Here is a 19,477-nt window from a genome sequence, read left to right as displayed (position 1 = left end):
CCATATTACTGAGGAGTAGACTGGGCGTATCACTCTCTTTATGTACTAGCCATATTATTGAGGAGTAGACTGGGCGTATCACTCTCTTTATGTACTATGTACTCTTTATGTACTACCCATATTACTGAGGAGTAGACTGGGCATATCACTCTCTTTATGTACTACCCATATTACTGAGGAGTAGACTGGGCATATCACTCTCTTTATGTACTACCCATATTACTGAGGAGTAGACTGGGCGTATCACTCTCTTTATGTACTAGCCATATTACTGAGGAGTAGACTGGGCGTATCACTCTCTTTATGTACTAGCCATATTACTGAGGAGTAGACTGGGCGTATCACTCTCTTTATGTACTAGCCATATTAATGAGGAGTAGACTGGGCGTATCACTCTCTTTATGTACTACCCATATTACTGCGGAGTAGACTGGGCATATCACTCTCTTTATGTACTACCCATATTACTGAGGAGTAGACTGGGCGTATCACTCTCTTTATGTACTAGCCATATTACTGAGGAGTAGACTGGGCGTATCACTCTCTTTATGTACTATGTACTCTTTATGTACTAGCCATATTACTGAGGAGTAGACTGGGCGTATCACTCTCTTTATGTACTACCCATATTACTGAGGAGTAGACTGGGCGTATCACTCTCTTTATGTACTATCCATATTACTGAGGAGTAGACTGGGCGTATCACTCTCTTTATGTACTACCCATATTACTGAGGAGTAGACTGGGCGTGTCACTCTCTTTATGTACTACCCATATTACTGAGGAGTAGACTGGGCGTATCACTCTCTTTATGTACTACCCATATTACTGAGGAGTAGACTGGGCGTATCACTCTCTTTATGTACTACCCATATTACTGAGGAGTAGACTGGGCGTATCACTCTCTTTATGTACTAGCCATATTACTGAGGAGTAGACTGGGCGTATCACTCTCTTTATGTACTACCCATATTACTGAGGAGTAGACTGGGCGTATCACTCTCTTTATGTACTCTTTATGTACTACCCATATTACTGCGGAGTAGACTGGGCGTATCACTCTCTTTATGTACTAGCCATATTACTGCGGAGTAGACTGGGCGTATCACTCTCTTTATGTACTCTTTATGTACTACCCATATTACTGCGGAGTAGACTGGGCGTATCACTCTCTTTATGTACTACCCATATTACTGCGGAGTAGACTGGGCGTATCACTCTCTTTATGTACTATGTACTCTTTATGTACTAGCCATATTACTGCGGAGTAGACTGGGCGTATCACTCTCTTTATGTACTATGTACTCTTTATGCACTGCCCATATTACTGAGGAGTAGACTGGGCGTATCACTCTCTTTATGTACTATGTACTCTTTATGTACTAGCCATATTACTGAGGAGTAGACTGGGCGTATCACTCTCTTTATGTACTACGCATATTACTGAGGAGTAGACTGGGCGGATCACTCTCTTTATGTACTAGCCATATTACTGAGGAGTAGACTGGGCGTATCACTCTCTTTATGTACTATGTACTCTTTATGTACTAGCCATATTACTGAGGAGTAGACTGGGCGTATCACTCTCTTTATGTACTACCCATATTACTGCGGAGTAGACTGGGCGTATCACTCTCTTTATGTACTAGCCATATTACTGAGGAGTAGACTGGGCGTATCACTCTCTTTATGTACTGCCCATATTACTGAGGAGTAGACTGGGCGTATCACTCTCTTTATGTACTATGTACTCTTTATGTACTAGCCATATTACTGAGGGGTAGACTGGGCGTATCACTCTCTTTATGTACTGCCCATATTACTGAGGAGTAGACTGGGCGTATCACTCTCTTTATGTACTATGTACTCTTTATGTACTAGCCATATTACTGAGGAGTAGACTGGGCGTATCACTCTCTTTATGTACTGCCCATATTACTGAGGAGTAGACTGGGCGTATCACTCTCTTTATGTACTATGTACTCTTTATGTACTAGCCATATTACTGAGGAGTAGACTGGGCGTATCACTCTCTTTATGTACTAGCCATATTACTGAGGAGTAGACTGGGCGTATCACTCTCTTTATGTACTAGCCATATTACTGAGGAGTAGACTGGGCGTATCACTCTCTTTATGTACTACCCATATTACTGAGGAGTAGACTGGGCGTATCACTCTCTTTATGTACTAGCCATATTACTGAGGAGTAGACTGGGCGTATCACTCTCTTTATGTACTAGCCATATTACTGAGGAGTAGACTGGGCGTATCACTCTCTTTATGTACTACCCATATTACTGAGGAGTAGACTGGGCGTATCACTCTCTTTATGTACTACCCATATTACTGAGGAGTAGACTGGGCGTATCACTCTCTTTATGTACTGCCCATATTACTGAGGAGTAGACTGGGCGTATCACTCTCTTTATGTACTACCCATATTACTGCGGAGTAGACTGGGCGTATCACTCTCTTTATGTACTAGCCATATTACTGAGGAGTAGACTGGGCATATCACTCTCTTTATGTACTACCCATATTACTGAGGAGTAGACTGGGCGTATCACTCTCTTTATGTACTACCCATATTACTGAGGAGTAGACTGGGCGTATCACTCTCTTTATGTACTACCCATATTACTGAGGAGTAGACTGGGCGTATCACTCTTTATGTACTATGTACTCTTTATGTACTAGCCATATTACTGAGGAGTAGACTGGGCGTATCACTCTCTTTATGTACTAGCCATATTACTGAGGAGTAGACTGGGCGTATCACTCTCTTTATGTACTACCCATATTACTGAGGAGTAGACTGGGCGTATCACTCTCTTTATGTACTAGCCATATTACTGAGGAGTAGACTGGGCGTATCACTCTCTTTATGTACTACCCATATTACTGAGGAGTAGACTGGGCGTATCACTCTCTTTATGTACTACCCATATTACTGAGGAGTAGACTGGGCGTATCACTCTCTTTATGTACTACCCATATTACTGAGGAGTAGACTGGGCGTATCACTCTCTTTATGTACTAGCCATATTACTGCGGAGTAGACTGGGCGTATCACTCTCTTTATGTACTATGTACTCTTTATGTACTAGCCATATTACTGAGGAGTAGACTGGGCGTATCACTCTCTTTATGTACTACCCATATTACTGAGGAGTAGACTGGGCGTATCACTCTCTTTATGTACTACCCATATTACTGCGGAGTAGACTGGGCGTATCACTCTCTTTATGTACTGCCCATATTACTGAGGAGTAGACTGGGCGTATCACTCTCTTTATGTACTATGTACTCTTTATGTACTAGCCATATTACTGAGGAGTAGACTGGGCGTATCACTCTCTTTATGTACTACCCATATTACTGAGGAGTAGACTGGGCGTATCACTCTCTTTATGTACTACCCATATTACTGCGGAGTAGACTGGGCGTATCACTCTCTTTATGTACTACCCATATTACTGAGGAGTAGACTGGGCGTATCACTCTATGTACTCTTTATGTACTAGCCATATTACTGAGGAGTAGACTGGGCGTATCACTCTCTTTATGTACTATGTACTCTTTATGTACTACCCATATTACTGAGGAGTAGACTGGGCGTATCACTCTCTTTATGTACTAGCCATATTACTGAGGAGTAGACTGGGCGTATCACTCTCTTTATGTACTACCCATATTACTGTGGAGTAGACTGGGCGTATCACTCTCTTTATGTACTACCCATATTACTGAGGAGTAGACTGGGCGTATCACTCTCTATGTACTATGTACTCTTTATGTACTAGCCATATTACTGAGGAGTAGACTGGGCGTATCACTCTCTTTATGTACTATGTACTCTTTATGTACTAGCCATATTACTGCGGAGTAGACTGGGCGTATCACTCTCTTTATGTACTAGCCATATTACTGAGGAGTAGACTGGGCGTATCACTCTCTTTATGTACTAGCCATATTACTGAGGAGTAGACTGGGCGTATCACTCTCTTTATGTACTACCCATATTACTGAGGAGTAGACTGGGCGTATCACTCTCTTTATGTACTACCCATATTACTGAGGAGTAGACTGGGCGTATCACTCTCTTTATGTACTAGCCATATTACTGAGGAGTAGACTGGGCGTATCACTCTCTTTATGTACTGCCCATATTACTGAGGAGTAGACTGGGCGTATCACTCTCTTTATGTACTACCCATATTACTGAGGAGTAGACTGGGCGTATCACTCTCTTTATGTACTACCCATATTACTGAGGAGTAGACTGGGCGTATCACTCTCTTTATGTACTACCCATATTACTGAGGAGTAGACTGGGCGTATCACTCTCTTTATGTACTAGCCATATTACTGAGGAGTAGACTGGGCGTATCACTCTCTTTATGTACTAGCCATATTACTGCGGAGTAGACTGGGCGTATCACTCTCTTTATGTACTACCCATATTACTGAGGAGTAGACTGGGCGTATCACTCTCTTTATGTACTACCCATATTACTGAGGAGTAGACTGGGCGTATCACTCTCTTTATGTACTACCCATACAAGATGAGTAATGTTCTATTGAACAGTGGTGGACGTAACAAATGTATAGGTGAAGTTTAATATGCTATTATTCTCTGTCATAATGTGTGTTCTCTGTCATAATGTGTGTTCTCTGTCATAATGTGTGTTTTCTGTCATAATGTGTGTTCTCTGTCATAATGCGTGTTCTCTGTCATAATGCGTGTTCTCTGTCATAATGCGTGTTCTCTGTCATAATGCGTGTTCTCTGTCATAATGCGTGTTCTCTGTCATAATGCGTGTTCTCTGTCATAATGCGTGTTCTCTGTCATAATGCGTGTTCTCTGTCATAATGCGTGTTCTCTGTCATAATGTGTGTTCTCTGTCATAATGCGTGTTCTCTGTCATAATGCGTGTTCTCTGTCATAATGCGTGTTCTTTGTCATAATGCGTGTTCTCTGTCATAATGCGTGTTCTCTGTCATAATGCGTGTTCTCTGTCATAATGCGTGTTCTCTGTCATAATGTGTGTTCTCTGTCATAATGCGTGTTCTCTGTCATAATGTGTGTTCTCTGTCATAATGCGTGTTCTCTGTCATAATGTGTGTTCTCTGTCATAATGCGTGGTCTCTGTCATAATGCGTGGTCTCTGTCATAATGCGTGTTCTCTGTCATAATGTGTGTTCTCTGTCATAATGCGTGTTCTCTGTCATAATGCGTGGTCTCTGTCATAATGCGTGGTCTCTGTCATAATGCGTGGTCTCTGTCATAATGTGTGGTCTCTGTCATAATGTGTGTTCTCTGTCATAATGCGTGGTCTCTGTCATAATGTGTGGTCTCTGTCATAATGCGTGTTCTCTGTCATAATGTGTGGTCTCTGTCATAATGCGTGTTCTGTCTCTTAGGTCATAATGCGTGTTCTCTGTCATAATGCGTGTTCTCTGTCATAATGCGTGTTCTCTGTCATAATGCGTGTTCTCTGTCATAATGTGTGGTCTCTGTCATAATGCGTGTTCTCTGTCATAATGTGTGGTCTCTGTCATAATGCGTGTTCTGTCTCTTAGGTCATAATGCGTGTTCTCTGTCAGTCATCAGACTGCCTATATATGTAGCTTCAGACTTGGAGGAACTAAACCAGACAGAGAGATAGAGAGATATATATTTACATATATATAAACTCAGTGTCACAATTCCTGACATTTAATTCCAGTAAGAATTCCCTGTTTTAGGTCAGTTAGGATCACTACTTTATTTTAAGAATGTGAAATGTCAGAATAATAGTAGAGAGAATGATTTATTTCAGCTTTTGTTTCTTTCATCACATTCCCAGTGGGTCAGAAGTTTACATACACTCAATTAGTATTTGGTAGCATTGCCTTTAAATTGTTTAACTTGGGTCAAACGTTTCGGGTAGCCTTCCACCAGCTTCCCACAATAAGTTGGGTGAATTTTGGCCCATTCCTCCTGACAGCTGGTGTAACTGAGTCAGGTTTGTAGGCCTCCTTGCTCGCACACGCTTTTGCAGTTCTGCCCACAAATGTTCTATAGGATTGAGGTCAGGGCTTTGTAATGGCCACTCCAATACCTTGACTTTGATGTCCTTAAGCCATTTTGCCACAACTTTGGAAGTATGCTTGTGGTCATTGTCCATTTGGAAGACCCATTTGCTACCAAGCTTTAACTTCCTGACTGATATCTTGAGATGTTGCTTCAATGTATCCACATCATTTTCCCTCATGATGCCATCTATTTTGTGAAGTGCACCAGTCCCTCCTGCAGCAAAGCACCCCCACAACATGACGCTGCAACCCCCGTGCTTCACGGTTGGGATGGTGTTCTTCAGCTTGCAAGCTTCCCCCTTTTTCCTCCAAACATAACGATGGTCATTATGGCCAAACAGTTCTATTTTTGTTTCATCAGACCAGAGGACATTCCTCAAAAGTACGACCTTTGTCCCCATGTGCAGTTGCAAACTGTAGTCTAGGTTTTTTTATGGTCGTTTTGGAGCAGTGGCTTCTTCCTTGCTGAGCGGCCTTTCAGGTTATGTCGATATAGGACTCGTTTTACTGTGGATATAGACACTTTTTTACCGGTTTCCTCCAGCATCTTCACAAGGTCCTTTGCTGTTGTTCTGGGATGGATTCGCACTTTTGGCACCAAAGTACGTTCATCTCTAGGAGACAGAACGCGTCTCCTTCCCGAGCGGTATGACGGCTGCATGGTCCCATGGTGTTAATACTTGCGTACTATTGTTTGTACAGATGAACGTGGTACCTTCAGGCGTTTGGAAAATGCTCCCAAGGATGAACCAGACTTATGGAGGTCTACAAATTTTTTTTAGGTCTTGGCTGATTTCTTTTGATTGTCCCATGATGTCAAGCAAAGAGGCACTGAGTTTGAAGGTAGGCCTTGAAATAAATCCACAGGTACACCTCCAATTGACTCCGATTATGTCAATTAGCCTATCAGAAGCTTCTAAAGCTATGACATCTTTTTCTGGAATTTTCCAAGCTGTTTAAAGGCACAGTCAACTTAGTGTATCTAAACATCTGACCCACTGGAATTGTGATACAGTGAAAAGAATCTGTCTGTAAACAATTGTTGGAAAAATAACTTGTGTCATGCACAAAGTAGATGTCCTAACTGACTTGCCAAAACTATAGTTTGTTAACAAGAAATGCGTGGAGTGGTTGAAAAACGAGTTTTAATGACTCCAACCGAAGTGTATGTAAACTTCTGACTTCAACTGTATGTATATTATTCACCACATATAGCTCCTAGTATGGTGCTGTTATGTAACGGCTACATTTCCTCCAGGATGTATTCATATCCCTCAGTCTTTCTGGGCAAGTCTCTAAGAGCTTTTGTAAAATATTTGCACATTATTCTTTAAAGAATTCAAGCACTGATTTTAAGTCATAACTGCAACTAGGTCACTCTGGAACATTCAGTGTTTTCTTGGTAAGGAACTCCAGTGTATATTTGGCCTTGTGTTTTAGGTTATTGTCCTGCTGAAAGGTGAATTCATCTCCCAGTGTCTGGTGGAAAGCAGACTGAACAAGGTTTTACTCTAGGATTTTGCCTGTGCTTATAGCTGTATTGTTTTATTTTTATCCTAAAAAACTCCATAGTCCTTAATGATGACAAGCATACCCATAACATGATGCAGCCACCACCATGCTTGAAAATATGAAGTGGTACTCGGTGATGTGGTTGGATTTGCCCCAAAACACAACACTTTGTATTCAGGACATAAAGTTAATATCTTTGCCGCAGTTTTGCAGTTTTACTTTAGTGCAAACAGGAGGCATGTTTTGTAATATTTTTATTCTGTACTGGCTTCCTTCTTTTCACTCTGTCATTTAGGTTAGTATTGTGGAGTCACTACAATGTTGTTGATCCATCCTCAGTTTCCTCCTACCACAGCCATTAAACTCTGTAACTGTTTTAAAGTCACCACTGGCCTCATGGTGAAATCCCTGAGCTGTTTCCTTCCTCTCCGGGGAGATATTTTCAAAGGGATATTTTTTTTACCTATCTACCAATAGGTGCCTTTTGTCGTTCAATCTGTCTTTGACATTCACTGCTCGACTAAGGGACCTTACCATTAGCTGTGTGTGTGGGGTACAGAGATGAGGTAGTCATTCATAAATCATGTTAAACTCTATTATTGCCCACAGAGTGAGTCCAAGCAACTTATTATGTGACTTGTTAAAGCACATGTTTTACCCCTAAACTTATGGCTTGTCATAACAAAGAGTTTGAATACTTATTGACTCAAGACATGTCAGGTTTGAATCCTTTCTGGTTTAGTGTAATCCACTACATCTCTCTGCTCTTCTTCAGACTGCCTGTGTAGCTTCACTGACCTGGAGGAACTGGACCAGGCAGAGCTCTATATGTGCCATAGGTGCAAGAAGAGACAGAAATCCACCAAGAAGTTCTGGGTCCAGAAGCTGCCCAAGGTGTTGTGTCTGCACCTGAAGAGGTTCCACTGGACCTCCTACCTGAGGAACAAAGTTACCACCTATGTCGAGTTCCCTCTACGAGGCCTGGACATGAGGGGGTATTTACTACAGGTGACCTCTAACCCTTTAACCTCAGGGGGGGATACTAAGCTAGACCTGGACATGAGGGGTATTTACTACAGGTGACCTCTAACCCTTTAACCTCAGGGGGGGGGGGGGGGATACTAAGCTAGACCTGGACATGAGGGGGTATTTACTACAGGTGACCTCTAAAGCCCTTTAACCTCAGGGGGGGATACTAAGCTAGACCTGGACATGAGGGGTATTCACTACAGGTGACCTCTAACCCTTTAACCTCAGGGGGGGGGGGGGGGGATACTAAGCTAGACCTGGACATGAGGGGGTATTTACTACAGGTGACCTCTAACCCTTTAACCTCAGGGGGGGGGGGGGGATACTAAGCTAGACCTGGACATGAGGGGGTATTTACTACAGGTGACCTCTAACCCTTTAACCTCAGGGGGGGATACTAAGCTAGACCTGGACATGAGGGGGTATTTACTACAGGTGACCTCTAACCCTTTAACCTCAGGGGGGGATACTAAGCTAGACCTGGACATGAGGGGGTATTTACTACAGGTGACCTCTAACCCTTTAAACTCAGGGGGGGGGGGATACTAAGCTAGACCTGGACATGAGGGGGTATTTACTACAGGTGACCTCTAACCCTTTAACCTCAGGGGGGGATACTAAGCTAGACCTGGACATGAGGGGTATTTACTACAGGTGACCTCTAACCCTTTAACCTCAGGGGGGGGGGGGGGGGAATACTAAGCTAGACCTGGACATGAGGGGGTATTTACTACAGGTGACCTCTAACCCTTTAACCTCGGGGGGGGGGGGTTTATTAAGCTAGACCTGGACATTGGGGGGTATTACGGTACACCGTCGTGTTCGGGAGAGTCATCTTTCCATGGTCAAATCAGTTCTTTAAGCAGCACAGAGACGGGCTTGTCTGTTTTCTCTCTTCTGCGGACGCAAGCCAGCAGTGGCACGCAGGGTTGTAAATGAAGCCTTAAACCCCAAACCCCTGACCCTATGTAGAGTTGTTCCCTCTTACTAGAGGTGAGACCTGACCCTACGTACCATCTCTGAGGACTGGACATGATGGGGGGGGGGGTCTCCAAACCCTTGGCATCTCCGGGGGGGGGGGGGGGGATCTCCATTGGATGTGATTTAATTTGCCTGTGAAATGAGCCTCAAAAATCCTAATATCAAAGGCTTCAGGTGACTGTCTGAAGAAATGTTCTGTTTTGTTGTGTTTGAGCAGCCGGAGGAGGCGTTGCCTGACCGGTGGCTGTATGACCTGGTAGCTGTGGTGGTGCATCATGGGTCAGGGTGAGTACTGATGATCTCTCAACCGGGTACCAATGGCTGTTTACACAGGCAGCATCATTCTGAATTTTTTTTCCCACTAATTGGTATTTTGACCAATCACATCAGATCTTTTTCAGCTCTTATCTGATTGGTCAAAAGACAAATTAGGGGGGAAATGATCATAATTTGTCCTGCGTGTGTATAAACACAGCCAATGTTGCAAGATGTGTTTTCGAGTACACCACTCCGTAGTTCCCCCAGTTGGCGTTGTTCCTGCCTGATGAGCCAACTGAACGTGTCCCAGTTAAAGTGACCGGGTTAACGAGCTGATCATTGCATAACGGCAGGGGCATGTTCATTGGGGCAAAACGTTTTGAGAACAGAAAATGAGCATCCGCTCATCAGTCCAGGTACTGCGTAGGGTGACACTAAGATGCCGAGACGTATTGTGATTCGATAGAGTGATTTTACTGTGATTCGATGTTCCAAACAGAGAGAGCAAATGAAAACATGAGTTTTGATCAGTCATTGAAGTGCTATAAACACATTTGCTCCCTAATTTAAAAAGATGGAGAACAAAGGAAAAATACTGCCGTTTTGGTGCAGGTACAGCCAACTAGCGGCAAAATAATATTGCGATATTGTCGATACTATATATCGTAAAAAAATATCTTGATATGTAACTTTATTAACCGCCCCATTACTAGTAGGTCTGACCCCGTTTCCTTCCATTTTGTGTCTTTTAAAGTCTGTTTTAATTGTGTTGGCAGGGTTGGATCGGGACATTACACGGCGTACGGCAAACGGGAGGGTCGCTGGTACCACTTCAACGACAGCACGGTGACTCTGACGGAGGAGGAGACGGTGGTTAAAGCCAAGGCTTACATTCTTTTCTACACAGAGAGACCTGACAAAACTACACCTGAGACTGACCACAGGCTTTAACCTGACTTCAGACTGTTCCTGACCCCAGACTGACTTCAGACTGTTCCTGACCCCAGACTGTTCCTGACCCCAGACTGACTACAGACTGTTCCTGACCCCAGACTGACTACAGACTGTTCCTGACCCCAGACTGACTACAGACTGTTCCTGACCCCAGACTGACTACAGACTGTTCCTGACCCCAGACTGACTACAGACTGTTCCTGACCCCAGACTGACTACAGACTGTTCCTGACCCCAGACTGACCCCAGACTGTTCCTGACCCCAGACTGACTACAGACTGTTCCTGACCCCAGACTGACTACAGACTGTTCCTGACCCCAGACTGACCCCAGACTGTTCCTGACCCCAGACTGACCCCAGACTGTTCCTGACCCCAGACTGACCCCAGACTGTTCCTGACCCCAGACTGACTACAGACTGTTCCTGACCCCTGACCTCATCTTCACCAGGACAAGACCTTTTCCTCTCAGCCTGAATTGCGGGCCCGTCTTTGTGTCAGACATTGATTTCATCAGAATTTCTGTAAAACCAAATTGCTGCTTGATATTTGAGTTCTGTATGAAAGAGGGGGAAAAATGGGTCTCAAATGGCAACCTATTCTCTATGTAGTGCCCTGGTCGGGGGTAGCGCCCTGGTCGGGGGTAGCGCCCTGGTCGGGGGTAGCGCCCTGGTCGGGGGTAGTGCCCTGGTCGGGGGTAGCGCCCTGGTCGGGGGTAGCGCCCTGGTCGGGGGGTAGCGCCCTGGGCGGGGGGTAGCGCCCTGGGCGGGGGTAGCGCCCTGGGCGGGGGTAGCGCCCTGGGCGGGGGTAGCGCCCTGGGCGGGGGTAGCGCCCTGGTCGGGGGTAGCGCCCTGGGCGGGGGTAGCGCCCTGGTCGGGGGTAGCGCCCTGGTCGGGGGTAGTGCCCTGTGTAGGGAATAATGTGTCATCTGAGACACAACCCTTGTTTATCTTCACAAAACATTCCTCCATGGAGGTGATCTGTCCTGATGGGGGACACCAGGGGTGGTCTTCTCTGTCTAAGCCAGTTGGTAGTTTTATATTGTCAACTAAATGTGATGTTTTAGGCATTAGAACTTGACTGATGTCTTGATTTTTAAATGATATATATATATATATAGTGACTGAGTGTACCCTCTTGATCAGAACCAGAGATTTTGTATCAACGTTCTCTAATATGTTCTCTTGATTTTTCCTGCTGCAACCTTTTTCCTCAGTCTGTTGTCTGCCACTTAGGAAAATACGTTTTATTGAATAGGATGAAGAGATGATGTCATCTGTATGAAAATAAACCATGCAGATCAATGGAATCTGTTTCTGTTTTTACCAAACGTTGGAATATATATATATATATAGGTCGTATCATCACCTCCTTGAAGAGGAGTCAGAACATGTTTTAGATCTATATTAACCTATTAAACCACTATCCTTCCTCATATTAAACACGATGGAATCGGTCTGTTTCTGTTTTAGCCCCTCAGGAAATGCTACTGAAGTTCTATCAACACATACAATGTAAACTGAGCAACAAAAGAAACGTCCTCTCACTGTCAACAGTGTTTATTTTCAGCAAACTGAACATGTGTAAATACTTGTATGAACATAACAATATTCAACAACTGAGACATAAACTGAACAAGTTCCACAGACATGTGACTAACAGAAATGGAATGAGGTGTCCCTGAACAAAGGGGGGGTCAAAATCAAAAGTAACAGTCAGTATCTGGTGTGGCCACCAGCTGCATTAAGTACTGCAGTGCTTCTCCTCCTCTTGGACTGCACCAGAGTTGCCAGTTCTTGCTGTGAGATGTTACCCCACTCTTCCACCAAGGCACCTGCAAGTTTCCAGACATTTCTGGAGGGAATGGCCCTAGTCCTCACTCTCCGATCCAACAGGTCCCAGACGTGCTCAATGGGATTGAGATCTGAGCTCTTCGCTGGCCATGGCAGAACACTGACATTCCTGTCTTGCAGGACATCACGCACAGAACGAGCAGTATGGCTGGTGGCCTTGTCATGCTGGAGGGTGATGTCAGGATGAGCCTGCAGGAAGTGTGGCAAAACTGAAAGTGTGAACCACCGCATTTAATCATGGCAAGGTGACTGGGGAAATGGCCGAATACAAACAGTGTAGTTATTCCCTCCGCAAGGAAATCAAACAAGCTTAGCGTCAGTATAGAGACAAAGTAGAGTCGCAATTCAACGGCTCAGACACGAGAGGTATGTGGCAGGGTCTACAGTCAATCACGGAAACCAACCACGTCGCGGACACCGACGTCTTGCTTCCGGACGAGCTAAACACCTTCGCCTTCTTTGAGGATAACAGTGACTCCGACGCGGCCCGTTCCCAAGGACTGTGGGTTCTCGTTCTCTGTGGCCGACGCGAGTAAGACATTTAAACGTGTTGACCTTCATAAGGCTGCCAGACCAGACGACATCCATAGCCGCGTCCTCAGAGCAGACCAGCTGGCTGGAGTTTTTAGGGACACATTCAATCTCTTCCTATGCCAGTCTGCTGTCCCCACCGTACGAACGTCTACATGACGCCTCACTGTAACTACCGTGTCATACAGTACCAACGCCGTACTAACGTCTACATGACGCCTCACTGTAACTACCGTGTCATACAGTACCAACGCCTTACTAACGTCTACATGACGCCTCACTGTAACTACCGTGTCATACAGTACCAACGCCTTACTAACGTCTACATGACGCCTCACTGTAACTACCGTGTCATACAGTACCAACGCCGTACTAACGTCTACATGACGCCTCACTGTAACTACCGTGTCATACAGTACCAACGCCTTACTAACGTCTACATGACGCCTCACTGTAACTACCGTGTCATACAGTACCAACGCAGTACTAACGTCTACATGACGCCTCACTGTAACTACCGTGTCATACAGTACCAACGCCGTACCAACGTCTACATGACGCCTCACTGTAACTACCGTGTCATACAGTACCAACGCCGTACTAACGTCTACATGACGCCTCACTGTAACTACCGTGTCATACAGTACCAACGCCGTACCAACGTCTACATGACGCCTCACTGTAACTACCGTGTCATACAGTACCAACGCCTTACTAACGTCTACATGACGCCTCACTGTAACTACCGTGTCATACAGTACCAACGCCGTACTAACGTCTACATGACGCCTCACTGTAACTACCGTGTCATACAGTACCAACGCCGTACTGACGTCTACATGACGCCTCACTGTAACTACCGTGTCATACAGTACCAACGCAGTACTAACGTCTACATGACGCCTCACTGTAACTACCGTGTCATACAGTACCAACGCAGTACTAACGTCTACATGACGCCTCACTGTAACTACCGTGTCATACAGTACCAACGCCGTACTAACGTCTACATGACGCCTCACTGTAACTACCGTGTCATACAGTACCAACGCCGTACCAACGTCTACATGACGCCTCACTGTAACTACCGTGTCATACAGTACCAACGCCTTACTAACGTCTACATGACGCCTCACTGTAACTACCGTGTCATACAGTACCAACGCCGTACCAACGTCTACATGACGCCTCACTGTAACTACCGTGTCATACAGTACCAACGCCTTACTAACGTCTACATGACGCCTCACTGTAACTACCGTGTCATACAGTACCAACGCCGTACTGACGTCTACATGACGCCTCACTGTAACTACCGTGTCATACAGTACCAACGCAGTACTAACGTCTACATGACGCCTCACTGTAACTACCGTGTCATACAGTACCGACGCCGTACTGACGTCTACATGACGCCTCACTGTAACTACCGTGTCATACAGTACCAACGCAGTACTAACGTCTACATGACGTCTCACTGTAACTACCGTGTCATACAGTACCAACGCAGTACTAACGTCTACATGACGCCTCACTGTAACTACCGTGTCATACAGTACCAACGCCGTACCAACGTCTACATGACGCCTCACTGTAACTACCGTGTCATACAGTACCAACGCCGTACTAACGTCTACATGACGCCTCACTGTAACTACCGTGTCATACAGTACCAACGCAGTACTAACGTCTACATGACGCCTCACTGTAACTACCGTGTCATACAGTACCAACGCCGTACTAACGTCTACATGACGCCTCACTGTAACTACCGTGTCATACAGTACCAACGCCGTACTAACGTCTACATGACGCCTCACTGTAACTACCGTGTCATACAGTACCAACGCCGTACTAACGTCTACATGACGCCTCACTGTAACTACCGTGTCATACAGTACCAACGCCGTACTAACGTCTACATGACGCCTCACTGTAACTACCGTGTCATACAGTACCAACGCCGTACCAACGTCTACATGACGCCTCACTGTAACTACCGTGTCATACAGTACCAACGCCGTACTAACGTCTACATGACGCCTCACTGTAACTACCGTGTCATACAGTACCAACGCCGTACTAACGTCTACATGACGCCTCACTGTAACTACCGTGTCATACAGTACCAACGCAGTACTAACGTCTACATGACGCCTCACTGTAACTACCGTGTCATACAGTACCAACGCCGTACTAACGTCTACATGACGCCTCACTGTAACTACCGTGTCATACAGTACCAACGCCGTACTAACGTCTACATGACGCCTCACTGTAACTACCGTGTCATACAGTACCAACGCAGTACTAACGTCTACATGACGCCTCACTGTAACTACCGTGTCATACAGTACCAACGCCGTACTAACGTCTACATGACGCCTCACTGTAACTACCGTGTCATACAGTACCAACGCCGTACTAACGTCTACATGACGCCTCACTGTAACTACCGTGTCATACAGTACCAACGCCGTACCAACGTCTACATGACGCCTCACTGTAACTACCGTGTCATACAGTACCAACGCCGTACTAACGTCTACATGACGCCTCACTGTAACTACCGTGTCATACAGTACCAACGCCGTACCAACGTCTACATGACGCCTCACTGTAACTACCGTGTCATACAGTACCAACGCCGTACTAACGTCTACATGACGCCTCACTGTAACTACCGTGTCATACAGTACCAACGCCGTACCAACGTCTACATGACGCCTCACTGTAACTACCGTGTCATACAGTACCAACGCCGTACTGACGTCTACATGACGCCTCACTGTAACTACCGTGTCATACAGTACCAACGCCGTACCAACGTCTACATGACGCCTCACTGTAACTACCGTGTCATACAGTACCAACGCCGTACTAACGTCTACATGACGCCTCACTGTAACTACCGTGTCATACAGTACCAACGCCGTACTGACGTCTACATGACGCCTCACTGTAACTACCGTTTCATACAGTACCAACGCAGTACTAACGTCTACATGACGCCTCACTGTAACTACCGTGTCATACAGTACCAACGCCTTACTAACGTCTACATGACGCCTCACTGTAACTACCGTGTCATACAGTACCAACGCCGTACTAACGTCTACATGACGCCTCACTGTAACTACCGTGTCATACAGTACCAACGCCGTACCAACGTCTACATGACGCCTCACTGTAACTACCGTGTCATACAGTACCAACGCAGTACTAACGTCTACATGACGCCTCACTGTAACTACCGTGTCATACAGTACCAACGCAGTACTAACGTCTACATGACGCCTCACTGTAACTACCGTGTCATACAGTACCAACGCCGTACCAACGTCTACATGACGCCTCACTGTAACTACCGTGTCATACAGTACCAACGCCGTACTAACGTCTACATGACGCCTCACTGTAACTACCGTGTCATACAGTACCAACGCAGTACTAACGTCTACATGACGCCTCACTGTAACTACCGTGTCATACAGTACCAACGCCGTACTGACGTCTACATGACGCCTCACTGTAACTACCGTGTCATACAGTACCAACGCAGTACTAACGTCTACATGACGCCTCACTGTAACTACCGTGTCATACAGTACCAACGCCGTACTAACGTCTACATGACGCCTCACTGTAACTACCGTGTCATACAGTACCAACGCAGTACTAACGTCTACATGACGCCTCACTGTAACTACCGTGTCATACAGTACCAACGCCGTACTGACGTCTACATGACGCCTCACTGTAACTACCGTGTCATACAGTACCAACGCAGTACTAACGTCTACATGACGCCTCACTGTAACTACCGTGTCATACAGTACCAACGCCGTACTAACGTCTACATGACGCCTCACTGTAACTACCGTGTCATACAGTACCAACGCAGTACTAACGTCTACATGACGTCTCACTGTAACTACCGTGTCATACAGTACCAACGCAGTACTAACGTCTACATGACGCCTCACTGTAACTACCGTGTCATACAGTACCAACGCCGTACTAACGTCTACATGACGCCTCACTGTAACTACCGTGTCATACAGTACCAACGCCGTACTGACGTCTACATGACGCCTCACTGTAACTACCGTGTCATACAGTACCAACGCCGTACTAACGTCTACATGACGCCTCACTGTAACTACCGTGTCATACAGTACCAACGCCGTACTGACGTCTACATGACGCCTCACTGTAACTACCGTGTCATACAGTACCAACGCCGTACTGACGTCTACATGACGCCTCACTGTAACTACCGTGTCATACAGTACCAACGCCGTACCAACGTCTACATGACGCCTCACTGTAACTACCGTGTCATACAGTACCAACGCCGTACCAACGTCTACATGACGCCTCACTGTAACTACCGTGTCATACAGTACCAACGCCGTACTGACGTCTACATGACGCCTCACTGTAACTACCGTGTCATACAGTACCAACGCCGTACCAACGTCTACATGACGCCTCACTGTAACTACCGTGTCATACAGTACCAACGCCGTACCAACGTCTGCGTGTTAATGAAAGTCATAAGGTGAATAGTTGATATTTATATTACTAAAACGTTGGAATTGTAGCGTTTTCCCCGTGCAGGTCGACAGTCCGGTGTAGCCACATATAGTGTAGTCTCTGGCTTGTGTATTTCCTGTTAATCTCTAAAGGCCTAGAAAAGACTGTCCAATCTGTAGGTAATCTGTCTTTCCCCTCAACACCTCGTGGTATGTTATCTCGTCTCCCCCTATACAGAGCTAAATGTTGTTAGCCAATCACAGACTGTGTTCCCAGTAGCCTAAACAGACAACCAGTAAGAGTTGTCCATGGCTTTCTGTCGGCTAGAGTAGTCCCATAGGCTTTCGCAGTGCTATTCTGGATCCTTGGGATGTCCTTACCTCAATCTAAATGGTTAAGGGTTATAGTTTAAGGTTTAGGGTAAGGATGTTTTTACAAGCGGCAGACGCGATTTTCGAGAGTGTAAGCCCCAGATAGATTCCTTAGACAATTAAAATAATTACCATCATGTCCTTGATCCGGTTGAGGAATAAGTAGGCTATATTAAATTAAATTATTAAATTCTGAATTCGTTAGGAAATATTTATTGATGAGGAATGTAGAAAATAGTAAAAAATAAAGAAAAACCCTTGAATGAGTAGGTGTGTACAAACTTTTGACCAGTAGTGTATCTGTTCAGGCTGATGTATGTTTCAACCAATAAATAAAATGTATTTATGAAGCCCTTCTTACATCAGCTGATATCTAAAAGTGCTGTACAGAAACCCAGCCTAAAACCCCAAACAGCAAGCAATGCAGGTGTAGAAGCACGGTGGCTAGGAAAAACTCCCTAGAAAGGCCAAAACCTAGGAAGAAACCTAGAGAGGAACCAGGCTATGAGGGGTGCCCAGTCCTCTTCTGGCTGGGTGGAGATTATAACAGAACATGGCCAAGATGTTCAAATGTTCATAAATGACCAGCATGGTCAAATAATAATAATCACAGTAGTTGTAGAGGGTGCAGCAAGTCAGCACCTCAGGAGTAAATGTCAGTTGGCTTTTCATAGCCGATCATTCAGAGTTAGAGACAGCAGGTGCGGTAGAGAGAGAGAGTTGAAAACAGCAGGTCCGGGACAAGGTAGCACGTCCAGTGAACAGTATGTTTCTATTTGAGGTGTATGTTCAGGCTGATGTATGTATTTGAGATTCTGGGCCTCTACACTAGTGTAAACATCTGTCCCTGTCCAGAGAGCCAGAACCTGCGGAGGCAACAGGTTGACAGATGGGAGAGAGGGGTTCGTGTGGGTCTATGCCCGTGTGTCTGTGTCTGACAGAGGGAGTGTGTGTCTGTGTCTGACAGAGGGAGTGTGTGTCTTAGCTCACACACTTCTATCTCTGACAGCTCCACCAAACAGTTGTCCTCCACCTCCCAAATGAACCTCCATTCCACAGCCTTATATGACCAGCAGCAACTGTGTTACCCTCCAGCCCCCCACCCTGCTCCAAGCTCTCAGCCTGTGCTGAGAAGGCATCATATATCCAGGCAGGACAATACAGTCGATTTGCTGCTGCCTCATAGTAGCCTGGTGACAGCTGGTCAGTGGTAAGCTTTGGAGACTCGAGGATCAGACGAGGCCTCTCTTTTTCCTCTCTCTGTCCATCGGAGCCTGGTCAGCCAGTCTTTCTGTGTCTGTCCATCGGAGCCTGGTCAGCCAGTCTTTCTGTCTGTCCATCAGAGCCTGGTCAGCCAGTCTTTCTGTGTC

The 19,477-nt window shown here is 45.6% G+C and overlaps 1 protein-coding gene across 2 annotated transcripts in view; it reads left to right on the top strand.

The window, feature by feature from the left end:
- usp3 (ubiquitin specific peptidase 3) overlaps positions 1-12,122 on the top strand; it is an 83,608-nt gene extending 71,486 nt beyond the window's left edge. For both annotated transcript variants that reach the window (XM_071405122.1, XM_071405123.1), the window contains exons 12-14: positions 8,368-8,600; positions 9,820-9,887; positions 10,637-12,122. In XM_071405122.1, coding sequence (XP_071261223.1) covers positions 8,368-8,600; positions 9,820-9,887; positions 10,637-10,811 — 476 coding nt within the window. In that variant the 3' untranslated portion in view covers positions 10,812-12,122. The remainder of the gene's footprint in view (positions 1-8,367; positions 8,601-9,819; positions 9,888-10,636) is intronic.
- The last annotated feature ends 7,355 nt before the right edge of the window (positions 12,123-19,477 follow it).

This window comes from Salvelinus alpinus, chromosome 6 (genome assembly GCF_045679555.1).
Source record: "Salvelinus alpinus chromosome 6, SLU_Salpinus.1, whole genome shotgun sequence".
In the NCBI taxonomy this organism is placed as follows: domain Eukaryota; kingdom Metazoa; phylum Chordata; class Actinopteri; order Salmoniformes; family Salmonidae; genus Salvelinus; species Salvelinus alpinus.
Note: the sequence above shows the minus strand (reverse complement) of the source record. Positions and strands in the feature narration are given on the sequence as shown.